Genomic DNA, 25,290 nt, shown 5'->3' with positions numbered 1-25,290 from the left:
TGTTATATTTACAAGTACATAGATAAATAGTTTGGTTCATAATTTATAGGTATTAGAATTATCCCAATCCTTCTCACCTAGTAAGCCTTTGATTGGTCCTTGTTCATTGACTTCGGCATGCTTATTGCCTGCAACATAGTCAATGTATCCATCAGGACCGCAAACTAAACTCAAACTAGAAGGTTTCTTCAGCTCCTTACTAGTGACAATAGCTTGCTCAATAGCATTTTTATAACGATGTACCCTGAGGTCATCATTTATGATTTGATCCTGGTATTTATCATCACCATTCAAAATCTGCATTCTTAATTTAAGCGCTTCCTCAGGAGACAATTGATGAGATTTTTCTTCTTTCTCTTCAAGATGTAAAGGACTTATATATCCAGAAGATTCGGGTTTAGCAACATCTTTAGAACTTAGCCTTGAATTTTTGATATTGTCATAATGGGTATGCAATTTTATTCTATCTAACTTTTCTAAGAAAAATAAAAACCGTTCTAACGGTTTCAATTCACCTGGTTTCTGAGCCGAATAATGTAAATCAACAAATCCTCTATAAGGGTTACGAGACAATAACACTTGTAAAATTGGGGTAATACCTGTTCCTGCGGCATAGAATGTCAAATTATCGAATTCAGGTAAATTATTAACTTTCTTGATTTTTTCCACCAAGTTTTCAGCCTCAATCTTAGATGGCAAGTCTCTGAAAATAGGTCTCTCGTGAAATTGTTTTAATGGATGATAGGGGAATTTATATTCTATATTTGGACCTCTTAATTCTAATTCATCACCAATTTTTTTACTGGAGATATACCTAGAAACTTCACCATCATCATATTTCTTTACATAAAGACACATACTTCCCTGTTTATCATAATCATCTGCGTCATTATCAATGACTTTCAATAATGGCTTCCTATCACCAGATCTAGTATATTCCGATTTCATAAAAAATAATGGTAATGGAGTATAAGCTCTCACAACCATAATGTCCGGTTGTTTGACATCAACCGACCAAATTTTGTCACCGTTCCATATACTTTTGCTTTCGTAATTGCTATAAAAGCTATATTGCCAATGGTTGAATTTTGGTATCAACTCGATAAGAAAATGTTGATCATCAATTTCCTCCTTGTGTGCAATTATGAATCTGTGGAATTCTTTAGGATCTAACAATTCTTGACTATCTGAACCAGGTTCTGGCAGATATACCCATACCTTAATTGCATATGCACCCCATAATACAACAACAGCAGTGATTATTTTTGGAAAATACCTGGACCAACGATTAACAACTTTTGGCTTTTTTTCGTTCGTATGTTTAGTGAAATCATCCTGATTTGGCAATCCTGGATATTCATAACTTAATCGTTCATGCTTGAGTTTAGGAATATATGGCTTGTTATCCTTTTTCAAATAATGGCTTACTCCTGAGTTTGGATCCATAGGAGCTGGTGATGCTGGTGATGAAGTTGACTTTACTTTGAAGTTACCTACTTTATCGTTATTTGCATCGTTTGAAGTCAATTCTTTATCTGTCTTCTTATTTGACTTGTCAGTGTTAGATTTGCACCTGTAGAAAGTTTGGTTTGCAAGCCTAACCCCAAATGATCGGTTGGCTAGTACCCTACACCCTATACTTCTAATACCTATCATCTTATGGTGTATATTATAATGAATATGAAGTATATACTAGAATTTTTCAGACATTTAGATATTTTTCAGTGACACAAAAATTTAATATTTCATGTATTATAAAGAAGACATAGTTTAATTATATAACGACTAGTCAATAATGGTCAAACTTATCAAGTCTATAAAAGCACATAATGATAAGGCTTGGTGTGCTAAGTCACATCCAACGTTACCTTTGTTAGCGACAGCTTCCACCGATAGAACATCACATATTTATAATTTGTCAGCTAAGAAGAACTTCCCATTATTGGCGAAGTTAGAAGAAGCACACAAGAGATCCGTTCGGTCCGTTGATTTTAAACCCCCTTTAGGTGGAGTCGAGTCGCCAGTAGATGATTTTTTAGATTTACCAGCATTGGCAACTGGATCGTTTGATTCAACCATATCAATTTGGGGAATTGATGAGCCCGAAGAACAAGATAGTATGGATGATGGTGACGACGACGATGATGATGAAAAAATAAATGATAAACATGCTCAATTGTTAACGAGTATTAATAATGAATGGAATTTAATGGCTATAATTGAAGGTCATGAGAATGAAGTTAAATCTGTGGCATGGAACTACCAAGGAAATTTGTTGGCATCATGTTCGAGAGATAAGACAATCTGGATATGGGAAACAGACCCGGAGACTTTGGAAGAGTTTGAATGTATATCTGTCCTTAGCGATCACCAGCATGATGTTAAGCATATTACTTGGCACCCATCACAAAATCTATTGGCAAGTTCATCTTATGATGATACAATAAAATTGTATAAACAAGATGAAGATGACGATGATTGGTCTTGCGTGGGAATATTAAATGGTCATGGTGGAACTGTGTGGTGTTCTTCGTTTGAGAATCCAACTAGCCCAACGTTCGATGCCAATAAGATTAGATTGGTTTCTGCGTCTGACGATTTAAGTGTTCGTATTTGGTCTAGTATTGTAGAGCAAACTGAACAAATTGAAGACACTACTGATAGATTGCCAAGTTCAATTAAAAGCACTAATAACGAGATGGTCTGGGAAGAGGAAGCTATTTTACCTGCCATTCATAAATATGCTGTCTATTCTGTATCGTGGTCAGCGAAAACTGGAAAAATATCTAGTACTGGATCAGATGGAAAATTAGTTATTTACAGAGAAACTGAATCTAAGAAGTGGGAAATCGAATCTGTTTATGAATCCGCCCATGGGGTCTATGAAATTAATAGTGTATCTTGGTGCACGTTAGACGATAAGACGGAGGTACTTGTAACCGCAGGAGATGATGGGGCTATTAACATATGGGAACCTTAATTTATAGAATCTAATTGATAATCTTATTCGTAGAATTAAAATGAAAATGCTATATGAAGCCTATGTAGACAAAATGTGTAAATATAACCACTAGAGTGACAATTTAAAATATTATTCCAATTAGAATAACAGTACCGACAACTCCCAATAAAATAACGAGACAACAAAACATCCTGCCACCAGACCGTCTTTGATATCTTTCTGCTCTTCTCAATTCATTGGACGCTCCGTGAACATCACCACCGTATCTTAAAATATTATCTTCTATATTGTCAATTGAAAACTGCTGTTCATTTACGATATCATGCAAATTCAGGAAAATATCGTTAATTTCGGAAATATCCTGCGATATTTGGTGTATTTCTCGTTCTCTTTCTTCAACTAATAACGATTGTTGTTCCAACTCCTCAGCATTAATAGGTTCATAATCGATTTGCATCTGCTGCTGCTGTGCTTCTGAGGTGGAATCTTCTGTAGGACCTTTAGAATTTATAGCATCCGGATCACCATTAATGCCATATTTCGCAACAGTTACTTGCTGCAAAGATTCAAACTTTCTTTGGTACTTCTGAAATTGATTTATGCTCGATTTAATCAACTCTATCAATATCGACTCCTTTCGTCTCAAATAATGTAGCGTATCTTCGTCCTCGTGGTTTGACTCGCACTCGTTAAGGTAACCATTTAATTTCTTGGTTATCTCATTAACAGACTTGAAATTTTCAGTCGTCTTATTCAATATTTTTGAAAGTTTTATCGAGACTTTTTGCAATTTAACAGATAAGTTCTGCTCGTCGCCTTGGTTGTGCAAACTTTCATATTGCTGTAACAAGTTCTTTATAGACACTAGTTGGTTATTATTTATATTATACAAGTTATTGTCAAGACTCTGTGATAAGCTATCAAATTCTGGAAAATCCTTATAATGCGTAATAGCGGAATCCGCTCCTAATGATTCCAAATCATTGGAAAACGATTTACTCAGGTTAAAAGACATTGTTTAATTAAACCAGTACATAAATCATCGTTAAAAGGACAATTAGTCAACTTCTGATAGCACTTATAAATTGATGGTAAATACACGACTACAGATTCCTATACTCTCTGGGGAGAGGTATAGTGCTCTAATGATAAGAGTTCTAGTTATGATATGCCGTATTTTTGTAACAAAATGGACTATCAGATGGCAACCCTGCCATTAAGGAACAAAAATGCTTATTGCAGGTATAATTGCGACTACAAAACTCAAAATGTTTTTCAATCCGAAATCGGAGATGGATTTGCATCCGTCATTCGATTAAAGCAAAATATACAATCTATGAATAAATATCTACGTATGAATCTATTTAGCCTCTTCTTCAGATAAGAACTTCTCACAGTCTAATGCAGCCATACAACCGGTACCAGCAGAAGTGATAGCTTGTCTATAACGTTTATCTTGGACATCACCTGCAGCAAAAACACCTGGAATAGAGGTTTCCGCGGTACCTGGCTTGGTTAAGATGTAGTTTTGGTCATCGGTTTCAAGTTGTTTGGCGAAAATTTGGGTAGCTGGAATATGTCCGATAGCGTAGAATAACCCGTTAACTGGCAAATCCTTGGTTTCCTTGGTCTTGTTGTTGTAAACAGAGATGTTTTGTAAGAGTTTACCGTCACCCTTGGCTTCCTTTGCCTCGGAGTTCCATAAGATTTCCAACTTGTCGTTGTTTTGGACTCTCTTTTGCATGATATTGGAAGCTCTTAATTGATCTCTTCTGACCAATAAGTATACCTTAGATCCGTACTTGGTCAAGAATAAAGCTTCTTCACAAGCGGAATCACCACCTCCTACAACAGCCAAAGGCTTGTTTCTGAAAATAGGAACGGCACCATCACAGACAGCACAGGCAGAAATACCTTGTTGCCAGTAGGTGTCTTCACCTGGTAAATGCATTCTCTTAGCAGACGCACCTGTAGCAATGACAACTGCATCCGTAGTGATTGGTTCACTATCTTCGTTCCATTCAGTCCATAACTTGAATGGTCTGGATGACAAATCACACTTGGAAATAGTTTCCGTGATAATGTCAGTACCAAATCTGACTGATTGTTCTCTCATTTGATCCATTAACTCGGTACCATTAATACCTTTTGGGAAACCTGGGAAATTTTCAACATCAGTGGTAGTGGTTAATTGTCCACCTGCTGCAGTACCGTTAGCTAACATACCTTCATATAATGTTGGCTTGATTTCAGCACGAGATAAGTAAATAGCAGCAGTATGAGCGGCTGGGCCTGACCCAATAATTGTGACGTTATGATGAACCATTCTTTTGAATTGTATAGCGGTGTTTCTAAATTTGTTTAACATAAACTTGTGAATTTAGGAAGTGATGAATTTTCCATTATATTTATATTCCACAATTAATAACGAATCTCGAATCTAGGTCCGAGGTATTTCTAATGATCAGAACACGACCCTTCTCCAGATCTTCTAGATTAGACAGATTGATGAGAATCGAAGACCATGGACGTTGACTAATCCTGTAGACTAGACATGCTTAGTGATTGTACAGAGGGTCAGACCAGTGATTGGTAATCTTTTGAGACCATTTTAAATAGATGAGCCGTTGATAATATTAATTATATAATACAATATCTATAAATGTAAGACGAGTCGGATGGTATTACGTGTGAGCCATTAGAGTGACATATTAGAAGTGAAGCAGATGCAGACGGCCACTATAGACCAAGTCGTGATTATGAATCGAATTCGCTAATTTTCTCGATGCCGATCCAAAAAAGAAAAAAATGTAAGGTTTGTATTGTAGTTGTACCCAAAGACATTTAGAAGCATATTGTGGCCTGGTCGTTATTACACTTGGATTGCATCATATTAACAAGCACATAACTGTTATAAATTCCAATAATATGTGCTTTTCAATGATAAAAATCGAGTCAGATAAGGACCGCGACAAGCCGATAATATGTGGCCATATATAGTTGCAAGACATATGCAACTCCAAAGTAAGTGTGTTCTTGTCCATGACTTGGCAAAGGAATGCAGGCGTTGAATTGTTAGTTCAAAATGAAGTGAGTTATCACCGGTGAATGCTGATGCTTCGGGTTCAACATTACATTTGTCATGAACCACTGTAGTCCCTTGCGTCTATTCTCTAGCCAGTAGTCCGACATCAGCAATCTTTGGAAGCTGAAGTTATCTTTGGGAGGTAATGGAGGGATCTCAGTGTTAGGATAATGTTCGAGAAGTGCTTCTCTGAATCTTTGAATATCACTGTACCTTTTATATATCACCATCGATGAATAAACAGAATCATCCACTATAATCCGTATCGACCATACCACGTACGATGATCCTCCCTCCCCTTGTATTACATGATAGTCTCCCACCAAAACGTCCGTTATATGAGATGTGGAATTGAAATGCCCCGAGCTTGTTTCATCTTCTAATTGTATAGGAACCGGCAATACCTTATTTAGTTGAGTCACTGAGTTTCTATGCGTACTGCCCCTTCTGTTTGATGCAGTCATTGCACTGTATTGTGTATCGTATTTCCAATATAATAGATGTTCCTTTATCTGTGCAATATAAAAATTCTTAATTTTTGTGTCACCATGATTAGTACAAAATTTCTGTAAAGTGGATCTATATATTGCTACTTACAATAAGATATAATGGATCCTTTAAAAAACAAGTATACGCCTTTGCAAAGGTTGGTTCATCAATGGAAAGCTCGTCGAGATATTCCCTTTCGTAAGAATTTTTTTATTGGTTACGATTTACATGGAAATACTTATTGGGAATTCACAGTTGATGGTAATATGCAAAGACTTCGAAGGAAATCAGAGCCTTACAAACATCATCTTTTCAAAGCAGATTATTTTGGTACTATACCACCTCAATGGTTGCAGTGGTTAAGAAGAACAAGACAAAAAGCACCAACTTTAGAAGAATTAACCAATGATCAGCTTAGACAACATAAAATGAAAATTTTGGCACAACAAGCAGATGAGAAATGGCACTTTGAAAAGGCAAGATTGGAAGAAGAGCATAAAATGAAATTGGCCGAAGAGTTGGCAAAAGTAGAAAAGGAGAATCAAGAGTTTCAAAATAAACATAAACCTGAACAACAAGAGGACCCATGGGCAAAGGCAGACGCAGAATCTAAGTCTGATTCAAGCCCAATACAAGCAGCTACAATCAATCCTACGGCAAAACGTGCAGATGATCAAAAATAATCAAGTTCATTCTGTCTAATATATATGTACATAGTTAAGCATCAATCAACGTCATTATTATAATTCTTAGATGAATAAAGGTTAGTAAAAATGCCGTTTTTATCATTAAGGCCCTTGTCTTTCATCTTATCTTGAAATATTTGTACTAGTTTATCACTATAATTTTCTAATAGTTTTTCTTCGTAATGCATCCTATTATTGTCATCAATTTTTAAATTTACAAATCCGTTAAGCACTTGGTTTTCCTTATCAATTTGGGCATTGTCGCCTTCTAACAAATTAGAAATATCGTTTATTTCCTTTCTTAAGATCTCTTTGTTGGTATTCGATATCGTTTCCTTTAATATTTGCGATTTAATCATTGCCAAATGAGCAATGGATCTTTCCATGAATTCAGACTGGTTATTGCCATTAAGTTTAACGGGCGATGCTAAAGTATTCATTAATGTTGAGCTCAAAGGTTTTCTTGGAGAACCCTTCAAATCTATGGTTTTTTTATAAGAAGGCGATGTATTGGGCCTAGTAGAAGAACTTTTAAGCGGCAGTAATGATGTATTTGATTTGCTTAAATTCTTAACAACGGGTGATGCTTGTATTGACCTCACTGAATTGGATCTCACAGGGCTTATTCGTTCGCCAGCCTTTTTCTTTGCTTCTAATCTCTTTAATGTTGCATTGGAAAGTCTCGAAGGTGGTGTAGGAGATACTGTAGTGTCGATGTCACCAGTTTCATTTTCCTGTAGACTTGAATGGTCAGAATTTGATCTTGCTAACAGCGGCTTGAATGGGGAACTGGAATTTATTCCTGAAGTTGCTGGTGTATGTATTATTTTTCTGGTAACCTTACTGTATAATGGTATTGAATCGAATTTGATATCTGGAGAAATATTTAAATTAGAAGCGCCAGTTGACTTTTTCTTGCTGGACTCGTTAAAATTCCATTTAAATAAACAACCATCTATACTTATAGAAATCAATTCATTAGTATTTAGTTTCAATACTAAGCTCAATATAGCATCCAGATGACCCCAGCTAACGCTTAATGGTTTGCCCAGAATATAGTTAAAAACTCTTATTGATTTGTCAGATGATGCGACAATAATTAAGTTCTTATGAATGGTAAAGTTTTCCACTAATAATGATTCATTTGTTTTTTCGTTAAATAATTTAATTGATCTTTGATACTCTAAATTTTCTTTAATGCTATAAATAAGCATATTTCGGTCATTTGTAGATATTATCAAATCATTGTCGATAATTTTCATATTAATAGGACTATTCTTGATGGAAATTATTTTATCTTGATATATCTTAATTTCATCTCTATCGGTTTCAAACCTATGGACAGATATTGTTCTATCAGAAGAGCAAACATAAAGCTTTCTATCATAAAATAATACTCTAAGTAAGTTACCTGTGTGTAAGGGCAAGGTTTGTAGTATATCCCACCTCGAGGATTCGTCGTCAGGTCTAAAAAAGACTTGAATCATTCTATCTCTGGAAATGCTTGAAAAAAATTCAGTATTGCCTATTTTGAAATACACAATATCATTAATAGTAGATGAGTGGGCTTTCGTCAGGTAAATAACTTCATATGGCTCGTTAATTTTATTCGTTGTTATGTATATATTCCCATATTTGTCACCCAATATCAAATGCTCTCCATTTGAATCAACAGCTGTTAATGAATTGGAAATTAGTTCATTAGAGGGTAAATCGAATTTAATGACGGCCCTTAAGTTGTCTTCTTCCTTTGTTTCAGAGTCAATCACTTGTTTTATTAACCCACTCTTGGAAAATACTAATAAATCATTCAGAAAAGTATCTTTAATACCCGATAAGTCATTCATTAATGAGCTAACCAAGCTCTTCTCAGACTTTAAATTTTTTTTGCTGTAGATTATTATTTCTTCAGAATCAGACAAATAGACAAGGTTGTCTGTATTAAAATTAGATAATTTCAATATTGACAGGTTCGATTTTAATTCTTTCTTAGTTGGACTTAAAGATGTGGTTCCGAACATTGTATTGATTTTACTCATTGGTGATTGAGTAGATGTAGGGTTAACTGTAGCATTTAAATCCGAAAAATCTAAGGACTTTATGGTGTAATCATCTGAACCTACCCAAACTTTCCCTAGTTCATAATCAACGAGTAAGCATTTTAACATAAATTTAGGTGTTTCGAGACAAATTAATTTAAGGCTATCATAAGTAAGTTTTAACAACAATAATTGATTACTATTCGCAATTAATAACAATTCATCACTGTTTAGGATATTACCCGATATAAAGTTAGAATTGATTAACAGACCAAGAAGGACACTTTTCCCCTTTAGCACGGATGGCTTTTGTAGAACCTTTTCATTTTCATTTGACGTATCCTGGAGAAATCTCCATACCTTGATTAGTCTTAAACCCAACGTAATAATAAAATTCTCATGCCAAATAACTTGGTTGATTATAGAAGAGCATCTATTGCTAGCCTGCAAATGCACTGAATTATTTCCGAGTTTCCAAACATTAAGAAACCCATCATTAATTAGACCTAATGAACAAAAGTATTTCAGATCTGGGGAGAACGTAATCGAATTGATACCAAACGAATGTTCGTAAATCAATGCAATTGGCGAGTTATTCAGATCTGGCGCTAAAGAAAATAAAAGAATCCTTGGCTGGTAGCCTGTTTCTCCTATGGCAAGTACCCTGTTATTTGGAGAAAGACTTAAGCAGTTTATTGATCGTACCCTCTCCTTCAACTTGGATGGAGAATTCAAATCAATTGTATCAGAACCTTTTGGACTATTATCTCCGTTTACATTTATACCATTTCCTGCGATAATCACCGGCTCCGAGCTTATGGGAAACCCATATGAATCTTTTACCGTTTCTGTTGGGCTAGAGGCTTCTTGATTTGATGCTTCTGCATATGCCATATTTAGATATGCGTTAGCCGAACTAGGGTTCGAGCTGTTGTTATTCTGTCCATTTGAATTAGCACAGAAGAATCTTTGGGAAATGATTCGGTTATTCTGCAAATCCAACTGGCATACAACCACTCCCCCACTTGCTGTATATGCCATCAAGTTTCCTTCTATTACGAAATTGTCTGGGGTCTTAGCTGACGTACCGAGAATACTCTCGATCGTCAATTGCTGTTGTGGTAGCAGCAATGATGAATTCTCCATGTCTATCGTGCCAATGATGTCTAAGTTACTGGGAATTCAAAGAAACTAAACGTTCAATAGACCCGTTTGTGTTGATGTATTTAAATGTAAACAAAAGCTCCATGTCGCGTCACATGACCCTTCGATATATCACCGATAAAGCGATGACTTTAAGGCTAGATAGCTTATAAATTGGAGAAATTAAGGCCATGACGGAGGAAATATCATTATCAATTGAGGAAACCAATAAGCTACGTGTGAGTATAGGTCTTGAGCCAATTCCTGTACCGGGTAATCAAAGTAATGAAGTGATAGCTCATCAGGAAACCGCACAGCTGGTTCCAAAGCCAACTAAAGCAGGGGAGGAACTATCCATAGAAGAGACCAACAAACTCAGGTTATCGCTAGGACTTAAGCCAATTCCGGTAGACGAAAATTTAGTTGCTAGCAGAGAAGAAAACGAAGTCAAAAATTTTCAAAGACATCAATCAGAGATTAGAGATAAAGAGAGAGATGATGAGATAAAGCAAAGAATAGATACTGCTAAGGCACGAAATCTGACACGGAAAAGGTTGGCCACTGGAAAGACGTTGTTGTCCGAGGTTGATAAAGATGGATCTACTGACGATTGGTTGAAAAAGTTGGGTCAACCAAAGGGGCCAGCCAAGAGACAGAAGATGCAAACGGACGAATCCATCGAAACGAATGGATTGCGTGTAGGACATAATTCCAAGGAGTTATCGACATTGAAGAATAACGAAATCCTTACCTTGAAAGATATAGACGTATTAGGGGAGGAAGGAGATGAATTGACTAACGAGGCATTGGTACGTGATGCGAGATTCAAGAAGGAGTTGCAAGATAAAGTCGGTGCAGAAAGTGTGAAAAATAATGGAAGAACCGTCAGGGGATTTCAGATGGGAGAAGACAACAATGACAATGACGAGGATGAGGATAATATGATGATAACAGATGCGACGATTAAATTATCGACCAAAGACCATGCAGGAGAAGAAAACTCTACAGACATGGAATCGTCCAAGGGACATGTTAAAATATCGAACTTGTTTTCAGATGTTGAAGCTTCGGAACTTCAGCCTGCAAGTGACTACTCGAAACCAAAAAAGCCCATCAAAATGAAAAAGTTAAAGAAAAAGACAACTCAGAATTCGAGGAATAAAACTGATGACGCAAAAGATGAAGAAGAAATAACGTCAATTAAACCAGTTGAGCTTGAGGTGCTTGATCCAGCAGAGTTGCTTGCAGATGATTCCGAATTGAATTCGGTCCTTTCGATGAAGAGAAATTTGAAACAGAAAAATAGGAAGCATATGACGCCAGAACAAATAGCACAAGAAGTCAAACTGTTTAGAAGATGGGATGAAGAGAAGAATCGTGATGATATCTCATTTGCTGCGGAGAAAAATAACGGAGGAATAGTATATAATGATACAAGTGACTTTTTGAACTCACTAAGTGTAAATGTTCTTGAAAATACGGGCGATGAAAAAAGTAACTCAAATGGAGTAAACGAAGAGCCAGAAATCAAATCAGAACCGAAGATTAAACAGGAAGATGACGAAAACCTACTTGCGAACAATAACCCCGCTGAAATGGAAGCTTCGGACTCTTCCTCTGTCAAGAAAGAAGATGAAGCTGTCAATCACGAGGAAAACACGGATTCCCCCTCCTTTAACGGTGGCCTTGCGTCAACATTGAAGTTCCTCCAATCGCGCCAGATTCTCCAGAAGCAAACAGACGACGAATACGAAAAGGCCAAACAACAACGAGAAGCATTAAAGCAGGCAGAACTACTAAAATTGAAGATCTCAATCGAATCACGGATGCTCCGGGAATACCTAGAAGCAGATAAATCGTATATGAACTTACCCAAGGAAGAAAGAGAAGAGATATTTGAGTCGCACCTTGACCAGGTCCTAAAAGAGAAAAATATTATCTCAAATATCACTAATTCGCATAGAGGTGCCAGGAAACCAAATAAACCATCCATTAATGAAAACCTTGCTACCTATAACCCTGATGTCAAATTGTCCTATAGAGACGAATCAGGTACAGAATTAAATACGAAAGAGGCTTTCAAGTACTTATCGCATAAATTTCATGGAGTTGGACCAGGCAAAGGTAAGATAGATAAAAAGTTGAAAAAAATTCAACAGCAAAGAGATAAGAACTCTTCAAGTCATGAAGGGATTATTTAGCTATATAGTTTACAATGTATACAAATTGGTACGGCTTACTTTGTTTTCTATAGGTACCTGATATGAAATAGACGGCTAGTCTATATGCAGGACCTAACAGTTACCGCTTTCGGGATAGATCTAAAAGATAAATTTTCCTTTATATATAATGTTAGCATTTTTGTAATTTTTGAAAAAATACGTCAAATAGTATATAAATGCTAAAGTCATGAGTTCGATTGCATTATTCAATGTGTCAGGTATGACGTGTGGCGCATGTACAGCTTCAGTAACAGAAGCGTTGACAAGCAAGAACGGGGTGGAGAATGCATCCGTATCATTGATAACAGAAGAAGCAAAAGTAACGTACGATGAAGCAAAAATAACTAGTTCAGAGTTGAAAGAAGCTATAGAGGATTGTGGGTTTGATGCGGTATTAACTAAGAACAATCATTCCACTGGTTCCGGAGAATTGATGTTCTTAACGAAAGTGTCTATTCAGGGTATGACTTGTGGATCGTGCTCTGCGTCAATCACTGAGGCAGTAGAGAAATTGGAAGGTGTTGAGGAAGTATCGGTATCATTGATGACCGGTGATGGATCTATTAGGCATTCGGGAGTTAGCGATACTACTATCAAAGACACTATAGAAAATTGTGGATTTGATGTGCAGGTTGCTTCTACGATGCCAGTTGGTAACGGGTCAGAAAAGAACCACGTAATTGTCACAACCCTTTCTATTTCGGGCATGACTTGCGGTGCTTGTAGCGCATCAATCACCAGCGCTTTGGAAAACAATGAACATATCTTGGATGTATCTGTTTCGTTACTCACAGAACAAGCGGTGGTTAGGCATAGAGATAGCATTGCCACCACAGGCATAACGGAAATTATTGAAGATTGTGGTTTTGGCTGTACTATTGAATCGTCAGAAATTGAACATCTCTCTTCAGGCAAGCATGAAGAATACGAAGAGGAACAGCTTACAATGCAGATTTTCGGAATTAATGAACATACAGACTTGACCAATTTACAATATAATATAGAAGCGCTTTTAGCGAATTATCCTGCTGTTACTGACTTCCAATTGGCATTCAAAAATAGTTCCAATAATAATGCAAATGGTCCAATAATGTCGGACGCCAATACTTCAGCAATCCAAGCTATAAGATCTCGCGACAACCAAGAAATTTATGAAGACAATGACAACTTTATAGATGAATTATCTGTTGTTTATAATTCATCGTCACTTGGAATACGACAATTAGTTGATGCTTTAAACAACCTAACGGATGAAATTGAATTTATCGTTGTTAATTCCGTTGACCAATCGTCTGCATCGCAATTACGATTGTTATCGAGGGTTAAAGATATTCAATATTGGAAAACCAATTTAACTCATTGTTTAATATTTGGGCTTCCGGTGATATTACTTGGCTACACTCAGAACTTAGAAATATGGCGTAAGCTAATGATTTTTCCAGGCTTATACCTCATATCAATTATACAATTTGCTTTGACAAGTCACGTCCAATTTCACCTGGGCGCTGTATTTAATAAAAAATTTATTCAATTTATTAAAAATAGAGGTAAAAATGCTACAATGGACGTCTTGGTCTGCATTTCCACTCTGGTCTCGTTTATTTTCTCAATATTTTCAATTGTCTTGAGTGTTTGGTCTGGGCAAACAAATAAACCACCAAAGCTTTTGTTTGAGACCGCTTGTATGTTGTTTACATTTATTTCTTTTGGGAAATGGTTAGAAAATAAAGCCAAAGGGTCTACCTCGACAGCATTGTCAAAACTATTGTCGTTAACCCCAACTAACTGTACAATCGTTATTGATGTTGATAAGTATGAAGAGTTCCTCAAATCACAAAATGCCGAATCTGGCGATAAATCAACTTCCAATGCTATTATTGATTTACCAACTAGAAATATTGCTATTGATTTAATCGAAGAAAATGATATAGCTATTGTCTTGCCAGGTGCAAAAGTTCCGGCGGATGGTATTATTGTTTTAGGGGAGACTGAAATTGATGAGTCTATTATAACTGGAGAATCGTTACCTGTAATTAAAAGTAAAGGTGATCATGTTATTGGAGGCTCCATTAATGGGCCTGACTTGATCCATATCAGGGTGTTGAGAACTGGTAAGAAGTCACAATTGCAACAAATTATTAACTTAGTAAAGGAATCGCAAGTTAATAAGGCTCCGGTCCAGAGATTTGCTGATTATATTGCAGCTAGATTCGTTCCTACTGTTCTCGTCTTGGCGACCATTACCTTTTCATTTTGGTTAATTATTTGTTATGTCATTCATAATGAAAGTACAACCTTACCAAATATTTTCCAAACGGACATGAATGGAAAATTTTTCGTTTGTTTGAAACTAGGAATTTCTGTTGTCGTAGTTGCATGTCCCTGTGCATTAGGCTTAGCTGCACCGACTGCTGTTATGGTCGGCACAGGGGTAGGAGCAACAAATGGCGTTTTGATCAAAGGTGGCGATGTATTGGAAAAAGCAAACGAGATTAATATTATACTTTTTGACAAAACAGGTACTTTAACAACAGGTGATATGAGTATCAGTAACAGCAAACAAATATTGAATGGACCACTTAGCTTGTCTGATTGGTGGAATTTAGTAGGATCAGTTGAAGCCAATTCAGAACATCCAGTAGGAAAAGGTATTGTAAAAGCTGCTAAAGAGAAATTGAATCTAACTTTTGAAGGGGATGCATTTAATACGACCATTCATGACTTTAAAGTTTTAACTGGGTTGGGTATTAGAGCAACTATACAACTACCAAATTTGCAGAACAACAGCTTCACGGTTTATATTGGTAATAACCGAATGATCGAAAGAGAATTTACTGATTTAAAGCCGATCTTAAACGAACATTTGTCAGGCAACTTAGATAACTCTACAAATACTCTAGCACATGTGATTATTAATAACAATTATAGTGGGTATGTGGAATTGAGTGATACATTAGATCCACATACCAGAGATGTTATTGATTATTTACAATTCGAAAAGAATTATAAGGTCGGTATAATTACTGGTGATCAAAAGGGTGCAGCCATGAAAGTAGGCAAGCAATTAGGAATACCTGCTTGTAATATTTTTAGTGAGGTTTTACCAATCCATAAGGACAAAGTAATAGTTGATTTGAAGAGAAAATTTGGCGGTGATGGTAATGTAGGTATTGCATTCATTGGAGATGGTATTAATGATGCGCCAGCTCTAGCCCAGGCGGACATTGGTATGGCAATCAGTTCGGGAACCGATATAGCTATTGAGTCAGCGGATATTGTTTTGATTGGCAATGGCCAAGGTCAACGGTCTCACTTATTTGGAGTCCCAATAGCGTTAGATATTTCTCATGCAACATTTACGAGAATTAAAATGAATTTCTTGTGGGCTGCTATCTACAACATTATTATGTTACCATTTGCGATGGGATGTTTCTTGCCATTAAATATTATGTTACCGCCTGCTGCCGCTGCCGCTGCCATGGCATTGAGTTCTGTTAGTGTGGTTATTAGTTCGTTATTATTAAAAAACTGGAAGGCTCCGAAAGTTATAGATCATGATTCGCAATTCAAATCTGACGTTGAAAACGAAATAGGAACGGGGTTCAGCTTGAAAGATTCTACTATAGAAGAATTTAATAGAACTAAAAGAACTGGTAATAAAAGTCGGTTCCTGAGAATTTTAAGCAAACTTAAAAGAAACCGTCCATCGAATAGCAATACGTATGAGATGCTTCCTACAGCATAGATTAGTTTTACTATAAATTTGTATATAATATATTTATTGTTAATTATTTAACCTTAATCATGATAAACATAACATGTTGTAATCCTGTCCCACCTTGCAAACAACTGCAAAAAAATATAAGACGTCAATTTGACAGTATCTCCTACGAGCTTTTCTTCTACTCACATTACACAAAACTAATGGGTAGCAATGAAACCACCAATTTTGCAGTCATAATTTACGATATCAAGTACTCTCTATAATGACGATATACTTAGACCGTTTAATGTAACTCATCCGTTGTGTTGATGTTTCAAAGTTTGCTTAAAATAACCTTAATTTCGTAACTTTCTCAAATATTTTGATAAAAAGCATAAATAATCAAAACTTAGAAGATTATAATGCTGAGTCTAGACAAAAACTTCCCCAAAAGATTTCCAAAATGAGTTGTTATAGTACATATTCACCAAGATAGTAAACAGTTATAATGGCTAATACTGAATATTACGTTTCCAATGTAGGATACTTATTGTTATGTTTAACAAAAAGAATATAAATAGGTTAAGATAATTAATTCTGATAATATATAGTATCAATTACTAAAGAAAAAATGAAATTACACTTCATTACATTAACGACCTTAATTACTGCTTGCTGTGCAGCAAGCATTCCGGTAGACACCCACAAGGAAGTCAACTTATTTAAGGAATTGGATCTCAATATGAGTGGTGCCGATGCATTGGACATCGAAAAAGTTGCTGCTACTGGACTTACAGATTTACTCAGCAAAGGAAAGAAAGCATTTTCGTTAGTCAACGTATTAAAAGATGTTTTGGGAATGATTAGTAAGATCGATCAAATCCAAGACAGTGAGGAAATGGGGCTTGCAAAAAGAGATTTTGTTGAAGATTTGTTAGTGAAAGTCTTTGTCGCATTAAAGAAATCAGGGCTTGTGAACTCGATTGTTAAAATGTCTTTGACCGATTGCGACGTGCGTCCAGCGATCATCGATATTCTAATCGAACTACTCGAAGCGGATGTAATCCCATGGGAAGAAATATTTGTCGCCTTAAAAGATTCAGGCTTAGCTGTCGACGTTATTAACGACCTTTTCACCGACCCGGAAACAAGAGAGGGCCTTGTGCAATTTACAGCCGAATTAATCCCAGACTTACTAGCTTCTGGTGCTCTCAGTGGTAAAGATTTCTGTGTAGTACCTTCGGCTCGTATACAATTGATCAATTCTACAATTCCAAATTTTAAGTAGTTTCTATATTTAGGTCATATTATCTCATAAAGCTAATAATTATTTTACACAACTAATTTGCTTATAAAGCTAATAAAGCACCAGCAGCTAAAGCAGCGACACCGGCAGCGTATTGACCCTTAGCAGCAGCACCTTCGTAAGTGGAGACACCAGCAACGGTGGTGTTAGCAGCAGCAGAAGAAGAAACTGGAGCAGAAGAAACTGGAGCTTCAGTTTGTCTAGCTGGACAGTCAGTGACAGTTGAGTCACAGTCAGTGATGGTGACTAAAGTAGATTGGGTGTCAACTTCAGTGACAACATCAGCGCTGACGAAAGCAGCGGCAACAGCGAATAAGGCGACGGTGGAGAATTGCATATTTAATATTAAACGAAAGACTGGTAGTTAGATTACTATAAGGAATAAAAAAAATATCATAAATTCAATGGGTATCGGGGGTCTTTTATACTTTTTGTCAATTTAGTTTAATGCATGGATTGTTGGTGAAGAATTTTTACATACCATCTGAAAACTTAGCAGCTAATGTGTCAACAAGGCAAGATTCTACCGAACGCTTCTACGCGATAAAAAAAAATCGCGTTTTCTGCTTATAGTAACCAAGTTACCAAATAGGGAAAGGTTTGCGTGTTAAAAACGCAGACTTGAAAAATGTTGCGCGAGACACTTTGGGTTCCAGAATCTCATGGTGGAAAATCAACAAAATGTCGCGTTTCATTCCAAGAATTCGCAATGAAAATGCGTATATTTGGGTATGAGCTTTAGAGGCGGTATTCTAGACTAAAACTACAGTTAGCCACTTTAGTGGGAGGATGCTGACGATTACGCATAATATTTTCTAGTTTATTTTTGGATGTTTTCGCACCTAGTAAGTGCCTTTTTATAGCATCATAGATATATTTACAACGCGGAATTATACGGTTCTATAAACTATTATGATTATACGGTTGTGAGGTCAGCATATTGCAGATTAAAATTCAGCTCTGGGGGTAACGTTTTTCCTAGAATACCAATTAACAAAGTCTCTTATTGAGGATCTAATTCTTCTGTTATCTTTATTTGGCAATGCAACACTAACAGTATTGATTAGTTTCTCTACTTCTTTCTCATTAACATTAGACAAGCTTTTGACGACATTCGTTAACCAGTTTATTGCAATGGAGTATTCTGGCACCACAATTAAGATTTTGAGAAGCAAATCACTCGCATCCTGTTGGATGTCGTTATGGAAAGTAAAAATTAGACCATCTAGCACAACCTTGATAAGATTACCTCCATTGTCATTCATAACTAAGAATTGTTTGACAGTGTCTTGAATATGCTGTGGATTCTCGTCGAAAAATGATATAGGTGGAGTAGGCAATCCCCACGAGATAAAGTCAATAAGAAAATGTAAGCAAGAAACAAGTGGTTCAAATTGTTCTAGAGAGCTTAATGTGGCGACACTGGCATCTATTGTCGATTTGAGCAAATCCAAGTTCGGTATTATCTTGAATGGATAGAACATCAATAAATCATTCATCATCCTGAAGAAGTCCTCAACAACGTCAGGTATATCCTTCAAGTCATTCTCACACTTTATCAATTCGAAGAATAGCGAGCATTGGGATAAACCAAATTGATAAACTGATTCCTTGATATCGCCTGAAGAGTACTCATCGCCGAATTCTCTAATTAATATCCCTGATACCCATAAATAACACCCGAACTTGGTTTGCTTAAACCCGTGATGTAAAATGTTAGCAACATCTGATAATATTGGGGTTAAGTGAGTACTGAATGATTGAATTGCACTCTTAATTAACTTTAGTATTCTCTCACTGACTTTTAAAGACTTGCCATAATTCAGCAATATGCTTGAAGCTGCTGGCCAAACTTCTTTTATGAATAAAGTACAGATAGGATAATCAGACTTTTCATAATCTGAGCATCTTAATACTCCAATAAAGGTCGTTAATATTTCTATCTGGTCAGCAATTAATACATTAATACTCTCATCGTTAGCATTAGCATTACTTGATAAAGAAGATAAGGTAGACAAAGTAGGTTTCCAGAACATTTCGCAAGTCTGATATGAATTCTCTAACGGAATTTGTTTTATGACATGTGCTAATCCATCCACTAATTCATAAGCAGACTCAATATCTAACTGTTCTCTAACTTGTCCGTATAACATGTATAATTGTTCCAAATAATTAACCAATAAAGATGAACAATCCTGACAGAAATACATTAATGCATGAGAAGCAGCAACAATAATATCTTTGTTATTAGTGTTATTTGCTACTTCAAAACCTTTAATAATATAGTTTAATTGTGGCTCCAAAAACTCTGGGTTCTTCGACGTCCATTCAGTATAACGACCTAACACTAAAGTGGCTGCATATCTTATCTTCGCATGTTCGGGTAATTGAATCAAACAATTCATAATAGTTGGTAAAATCGTTTTTTCTTTTAACGGAATCTCTTTTGCCATTGCTCTCATAGAGAATAATGGAGCTTCTAAATATTGCCATCTGGTTTCATTAGCATTGGTGTTTAAAATAGTCTGAATTTGCTGAAATGGAATGTTCAATGAAATAGTTGGTCCAACTACTGCACAACAATCTTTTAAGACATCACCCATTTCATAACGAAATTCTTTAAACTTATCTTCTTGTTCTCTGTCACCGTCAAATAAGTTCTCAACATCCGCTACAATGGGGTATGTCAAATGCTTAATTATAATTGAAATTAATTTGCTGTAAACATCTCGAAATTCCAATTTAGAATCCTGAAATTTAGGTATAGTGATTAGTTGCTTTAAAAGGTGCCAAAAGTAAAATGTGTACTTTACCACATCAAGATCTTCTTCATATTTACAGCATTCAAGTAAGATCTCAACCAATGGCTTGAAATGCTTTGGGTTTTTTGCAATTAATACATGCCATGATTCACTTGCTTCAACATAAAGTCTTGTTAAGCCACTGAAAGTTTCAGGGTCTTCTAATTTTTCTTTATTAGAAGACATATATGTATTCAATTGAATGAGCTGCTGATACAATGCATCAATCAATTCGTGGTTTTCGATGTCTCTTGTTTCTCTCATTATTGTACAAAGACATTCAATTGATTGATCAAAGGTTTGATCGTCAGTTAAAGATTGGAAGATCAAGTTGGTCAATGAATTAATTTGTAAGATGGTTTCGATAGGACATTCCTTAATCCAACTATTCAAACAGTCCAAGATCAAGGTGTTGACCTCCTTGGAGCTCGATGATTCCGTCAACTTTTGCAAAATCAATAACACTTGTTCCACGTTACTGGTGATCAATTCTTGAGTTCTCACATTAAACTCTTCATCGGTCAATGACGTCTTCTTAACGTCCGATAATTCCTCTGGTAGAATCTTCAAAAAGTCCAATAAACATGGAATTGTAGTTTGATCCGCCGACAATTTCGAAATGATCTCCGTCATTGCACCCTTCCACGTCAAGTACTGTAACGCAAGCTGCGATAACGAAATACACAACTGAGTTCTGATTATTCTTCCCGAGTGGTCTGGATATTTTGTAATTAGCTCGATGACCGAATCCTTTAATTGGTCCAAGTTGGCCTCAGAAACTTGGTGCAAGTCGTAAGTGATCTTAGACCTTAACGTCTGTGCCGCAAATAGCTTAAATTGTATCGATTCTCCACTATTGCTTATGATTTGATGAGTTAATTCCCATGCTTCCTGCGATTTTTGGAATGACTCTAAAAACCTGGTGGCTTGCTTTTTGTCCTCATGCGACGCATTTGAATACATAGTACTCAAGGCATGTTGAACTTGGCTTAGTGATTCAGTTCCAGACATCTTATAATGTCACTTTTGCTTATTTGCTAGTCTTTTATTACCTTCTTTAACCTAATGGTCTGCTTCATAGGACCGAATTTCCACCAAAATCCAATCTGAATTAATATGCAGGAGGAAAAATGTTTTGTGTCACCATCGGATTTATACAGGACAGACATAAATAAAGTGTTCCATTACTGCTAGAAGTAATAGTTAGGCTCATAAAGTTATTTGTTCACAGAATATTGGATAACAAGATTGAGAACCAGAAAATTGCTATGGTTATAGAATGATAACAGACAAATGATCAAGTGACATCGAAAATACAATTTGCTAAGTAGGCGGCTCAGGAAGTGATATAATGGCAATGGATTGTTTGAATTATACCAGTACACTACCTCGATGGGTCGACATAATGCAACGTTTAAAAAGATAAATATTAGATGATTTGGGTTCAAAAGAAGTAAATACGCACATATTTGGGTTGAATTATATCTAGACAACATGAGCAGACCTATCGTTATCTCAGGACCATCAGGAACCGGAAAATCTACTTTATTGAAGAAGTTATTCGCCGAATTTCCAGACAGATTTGGATTCTCTGTCTCGAACACAACCAGACAACCAAGAGCTGGAGAAACAGATGGAGTTGAATACAACTTTAGCACTGTCGACGGTTTCAAACAGGCTATCGAAGAAAAGAAATTTATCGAATGGACGCAGTTTTCTGGTAATTACTACGGCACTTCTTTCAAAGCCGTTGACGACGTCACCAAGAAGGGTAGAACATGTATCTTGGACATTGAAATGGATGGAGTTAAGGCAGTCAAGGCTTCTAACTTGAACGCTAGATTCTTGTTCTTGAGTCCACCTTCTATTGAGATCTTAAGACAAAGATTAGAGGGAAGAGGTACTGAAACCCAAGATTCCATCGAAAAAAGAATCAGTGCTGCTAAGGCTGAAATGGATTTTGCTAAGACAGGAGCTCACGATAGAATTATTGTCAATGACGACTTAGATAAGGCGTACGTTGAATTCAAGGATTTTATTTTGGCTGAAAACTAAAGGAACTAGAGCATGTGTGTAAGTGGTGATTAAAAAGCAGGATACCAATCTGAACCGCAATATAGACATATATATATATATAGATTTTCATATAATTGTGAATCTCCACTGTTCCTATCGTAAGCTTGTAATATACTAAAGCTCTATCTTTCATGATATTTTTTTTTGCATTTCATCGGATTCCTACTTTCATTCGATCAAAATTTCCAGGCTTTTTGTTTCGTACTACTTCCTACCGTCTACTGTACGGCCGTTTGAAGTATTCCCTTGAAGAAGAATGTCGTTGCAGTCGTATCAAATCGAACCACTTTTTAGCAATGGTCATGTGATCGAGGTAATTTTCTATTAAGCCGGTTACTTCAATCCTGATGCTGTAGTACATTATAGAAGTAACTGTAACATGAGTAGAGAACTTCCATCGTCCTTCGATGGGAAAAGTGAGTTTGATGAAGAGTATGTTTAATTGTTTTCTATTTTATTTGTTAAATTTGAATGATTAGGTATTAACTCACGTAGTGAAATGGACATCTTGGAGAAAATGGCCTTCAAGTGCAAGCAACAACCATTGGTCCCACTCGGAGTAATTGCTACTACCGGAGCTATTTTTTTAGCTACTAAATCAATTAGAAAAGGGGATAGGGTAAATACACAAAAGTATTTCCGTTACAGAGTTGGGTTTCAATTGGCCACATTAATTGCGTTAGTTGCAGGTGGATATATGTTCCAAGTGGAATCGGACGAACAAAAAGCAACCAGAGAGGAAATATTAAGGGCCAAAGCAAAGGTAAGAGAAAGGTTATGGATTGAAGAGTTGGAGAGAAAAGACGAAGCCATGAAGAGCCGTAAGAAAAGATTGGAAGACTCGAGAGCCGAGTTGATTCAAGCTGCCAAAGAAGGATTTGAAGAAGAGAAGAAATGGACAGATGCTATTGAAAATGCAAAGGAAGAAGAATCAGCAGAAGGAAATGACAATAAAGATGTATCCAATTAATTATCCCTTGCAGGGTCCCCGTATATAGTTTAAAAAAAATATCTTGCAAATAATTAATGTCTATCGAAATTTATTAAAATCTAATTTAAGTGTAATGTAAGTTATTTACTGTTGGTCAAACCTTTCTTGATAATTTCAACTACTTTATCCACGTCGATATCATTACCAGAAAACCTGAACCCTGCATGCTCAATGCTGATGTATTCCGATGCAAATCTAGAATGAATGCCATTAACTAAAGAAATATCACATTCTTCGCAAAGTGTTTTCAATAATTCTGATATTTCACTAGTTTTTGGTAAGTACATTGCTGTCATACCATTGCTGCAATTCGACCAGTCTTGGGATATTGCACTTATTCCAGTCTCTTCATTAATCAAACTTTTACGTAGCTTTTCAGCGGCTGATTTATAATCGGCAAAGCGGGAGAGTAACCCAGACTTTATTTTATTCGAGATATCAATTGAAATATCCTGTTGTTCATCCATTCCGAAAAGTCGCCAAAGAGAGGAGTCCAAGGCGTTAAGGAGTTGAAAATTAGCATTTGAATAAGCCAACTGCATCTTATAGTTATTTGACGAGTTAGAACCATTCATAATACCTTTAGGAATCTTTGAAAGAACTCGTGATGATAGCAAAATATATGATAAAACTTCAGTAGTCAATACGGTGTTTTTGTAAGTACTCAATGTGAAATCTATTCCCCAATTTTCAACATCTATTTCTTCAACTCCTGCCGAATAAACAGCATCCACAGCAATTAAAGTGTTTGGAGAAATTTGTTTTATTAGTTGTGAAACTTCTTTAATGTTTGTCACAACTCCTGTTGAATTGTCGGTATGAGTCAAGGCCACAATTCCATAACACCTTTTCGTTAATTCATTTTTAATTAATTCTAAAGGAACAGTACATCCTATATTTGCCTCTAGAACAGTAATATTTCTGTCTTCAGATTCCACGTAATTTAGTAAGTGCTTAGCAAATTGTTTCGAGTAAGCACCAGTACTTATGCATAATATATCATCTTCTAATGATTGAACTATGTTTTGGCCTAAAATTTCCCATCCCAAACTCTCACCTCCAGATAATATGTAAGAGTCACTGGGATTATTACTTCCTAACAATAACCTCAACTTCTTGTCCACTTTAGCACAAATATCATCAAATTCCAGATTTGAGAATGACTTTGTCGTTGGGGGTATGAATTTGGAGGTACTATTGCAAACTTCAACATAATCTTGTGGGAGACTGCATTGAGATATACTAGTGTTACTTGTAGTGGAAGAAATAGACATTATGGGTTTACTCATTGGTCTCATAACTGTTGATGCAAAATTGGATGAATTTGAACTGCCTGGAACAGATTGAAAGTTACTATTCAAATACTTTTGTCTTTCACTTTTAACTAACACTGGAAACTCAGCCAGTACTTTTATATTGGAATTGTCTTTGATATGTGAATGTAACATTGCCAATCTTTCTCTGGCAGATGTCATGTTGAAAGGCTGCTAAAACTTTTTGTTCTTGCCTAGATGAATTCTATTCGCCTATAAATTTCAAAAAGTTATATATGTTTCACAATGAAGCACAAATTGTTATAACTGTCAAGTATCTAACTAACCAACTTGTTTATCAGCATATACATGGAATATAGGTTTGATTTGAAAGTGAAAAATCAGTGGCAGATAACCGGAATCACAAAAAAAAAAAACGCACAATCCATCGTGACTATTTGACTACTCATTAGGTAATGATTAAGATAATAATATTATTATAAAAAGATAATACAAATAAACTTTGGGTAAAGT

General features: G+C 36.0%; 15 protein-coding genes across 15 annotated transcripts; 7 read left to right on the top strand and 8 right to left on the bottom strand. All coding sequences in view use genetic code 12, as the record gives it.

Annotated features, from left to right (window-relative positions):
- Positions 1-36: 36 nt before the first annotated feature.
- DEHA2G08162g (DEHA2G08162p) lies at positions 37-1,656 on the bottom strand (the record flags this gene model as incomplete). The annotated part of the gene is made up of 1 exon (XM_461903.1): positions 37-1,656. One exon carries the CDS (start codon positions 1,654-1,656, stop codon positions 37-39), a length of 1,620 nt encoding a protein of 539 aa, XP_461903.2.
- Positions 1,657-1,795: 139 nt separating this feature from the next.
- Positions 1,796-2,980, top strand: DEHA2G08140g (DEHA2G08140p; the record flags this gene model as incomplete). The annotated part of the gene is made up of 1 exon (XM_461902.1): positions 1,796-2,980. One exon carries the CDS (start codon positions 1,796-1,798, stop codon positions 2,978-2,980), a length of 1,185 nt encoding a protein of 394 aa, XP_461902.1.
- A 103-nt stretch (positions 2,981-3,083) lies between these two features.
- Positions 3,084-3,977, bottom strand: DEHA2G08118g (DEHA2G08118p; the record flags this gene model as incomplete). Its single annotated transcript, XM_461901.1, has 1 exon — positions 3,084-3,977. One exon carries the CDS (start codon positions 3,975-3,977, stop codon positions 3,084-3,086), a length of 894 nt encoding a protein of 297 aa, XP_461901.2.
- Positions 3,978-4,322: 345 nt separating this feature from the next.
- DEHA2G08096g (DEHA2G08096p) lies at positions 4,323-5,330 on the bottom strand (the record flags this gene model as incomplete). Its single annotated transcript, XM_461900.2, has 1 exon — positions 4,323-5,330. One exon carries the CDS (start codon positions 5,328-5,330, stop codon positions 4,323-4,325), a length of 1,008 nt encoding a protein of 335 aa, XP_461900.2.
- A 707-nt stretch (positions 5,331-6,037) lies between these two features.
- Positions 6,038-6,511, bottom strand: DEHA2G08074g (DEHA2G08074p; the record flags this gene model as incomplete). The annotated part of the gene is made up of 1 exon (XM_461899.1): positions 6,038-6,511. The coding sequence occupies one exon, from the start codon at positions 6,509-6,511 to the stop codon at positions 6,038-6,040; it is 474 nt and encodes a 157-aa protein (XP_461899.2).
- Positions 6,512-6,655: 144 nt separating this feature from the next.
- Positions 6,656-7,219, top strand: DEHA2G08052g (DEHA2G08052p; the record flags this gene model as incomplete). The annotated part of the gene is made up of 1 exon (XM_461898.1): positions 6,656-7,219. One exon carries the CDS (start codon positions 6,656-6,658, stop codon positions 7,217-7,219), a length of 564 nt encoding a protein of 187 aa, XP_461898.1.
- Positions 7,220-7,260: 41 nt separating this feature from the next.
- DEHA2G08030g (DEHA2G08030p) lies at positions 7,261-10,407 on the bottom strand (the record flags this gene model as incomplete). Its single annotated transcript, XM_461897.1, has 1 exon — positions 7,261-10,407. The coding sequence occupies one exon, from the start codon at positions 10,405-10,407 to the stop codon at positions 7,261-7,263; it is 3,147 nt and encodes a 1,048-aa protein (XP_461897.2).
- Positions 10,408-10,595: 188 nt separating this feature from the next.
- DEHA2G08008g (DEHA2G08008p) lies at positions 10,596-12,605 on the top strand (the record flags this gene model as incomplete). The annotated part of the gene is made up of 1 exon (XM_461896.1): positions 10,596-12,605. One exon carries the CDS (start codon positions 10,596-10,598, stop codon positions 12,603-12,605), a length of 2,010 nt encoding a protein of 669 aa, XP_461896.2.
- Positions 12,606-12,813: 208 nt separating this feature from the next.
- Positions 12,814-16,371, top strand: DEHA2G07986g (DEHA2G07986p; the record flags this gene model as incomplete). The annotated part of the gene is made up of 1 exon (XM_461895.1): positions 12,814-16,371. The coding sequence occupies one exon, from the start codon at positions 12,814-12,816 to the stop codon at positions 16,369-16,371; it is 3,558 nt and encodes a 1,185-aa protein (XP_461895.2).
- A 589-nt stretch (positions 16,372-16,960) lies between these two features.
- Positions 16,961-17,617, top strand: DEHA2G07964g (DEHA2G07964p; the record flags this gene model as incomplete). Its single annotated transcript, XM_461894.1, has 1 exon — positions 16,961-17,617. One exon carries the CDS (start codon positions 16,961-16,963, stop codon positions 17,615-17,617), a length of 657 nt encoding a protein of 218 aa, XP_461894.1.
- A 61-nt stretch (positions 17,618-17,678) lies between these two features.
- Positions 17,679-17,972, bottom strand: DEHA2G07942g (DEHA2G07942p; the record flags this gene model as incomplete). The annotated part of the gene is made up of 1 exon (XM_461893.1): positions 17,679-17,972. One exon carries the CDS (start codon positions 17,970-17,972, stop codon positions 17,679-17,681), a length of 294 nt encoding a protein of 97 aa, XP_461893.1.
- A 610-nt stretch (positions 17,973-18,582) lies between these two features.
- Positions 18,583-21,447, bottom strand: DEHA2G07920g (DEHA2G07920p; the record flags this gene model as incomplete). Its single annotated transcript, XM_461892.1, has 1 exon — positions 18,583-21,447. One exon carries the CDS (start codon positions 21,445-21,447, stop codon positions 18,583-18,585), a length of 2,865 nt encoding a protein of 954 aa, XP_461892.2.
- Positions 21,448-21,930: 483 nt separating this feature from the next.
- DEHA2G07898g (DEHA2G07898p) lies at positions 21,931-22,491 on the top strand (the record flags this gene model as incomplete). The annotated part of the gene is made up of 1 exon (XM_461891.1): positions 21,931-22,491. One exon carries the CDS (start codon positions 21,931-21,933, stop codon positions 22,489-22,491), a length of 561 nt encoding a protein of 186 aa, XP_461891.1.
- A 400-nt stretch (positions 22,492-22,891) lies between these two features.
- On the top strand, positions 22,892-23,482 carry DEHA2G07876g (DEHA2G07876p; the record flags this gene model as incomplete). The annotated part of the gene is made up of 2 exons (XM_461890.2): positions 22,892-22,944; positions 23,008-23,482. 2 exons carry the CDS (start codon positions 22,892-22,894, stop codon positions 23,480-23,482), a joined length of 528 nt encoding a protein of 175 aa, XP_461890.2.
- A 101-nt stretch (positions 23,483-23,583) lies between these two features.
- On the bottom strand, positions 23,584-24,978 carry DEHA2G07854g (DEHA2G07854p; the record flags this gene model as incomplete). The annotated part of the gene is made up of 1 exon (XM_461889.1): positions 23,584-24,978. One exon carries the CDS (start codon positions 24,976-24,978, stop codon positions 23,584-23,586), a length of 1,395 nt encoding a protein of 464 aa, XP_461889.2.
- Between the last annotated feature and the right edge of the window lie 312 nt (positions 24,979-25,290).

This window comes from Debaryomyces hansenii, assembly GCF_000006445.2.
Source record: "Debaryomyces hansenii CBS767 chromosome G complete sequence".
Classification (NCBI taxonomy): Eukaryota; Fungi; Ascomycota; class Pichiomycetes; order Serinales; family Debaryomycetaceae; genus Debaryomyces; species Debaryomyces hansenii.
Note: the sequence above shows the minus strand (reverse complement) of the source record. Positions and strands in the feature narration are given on the sequence as shown.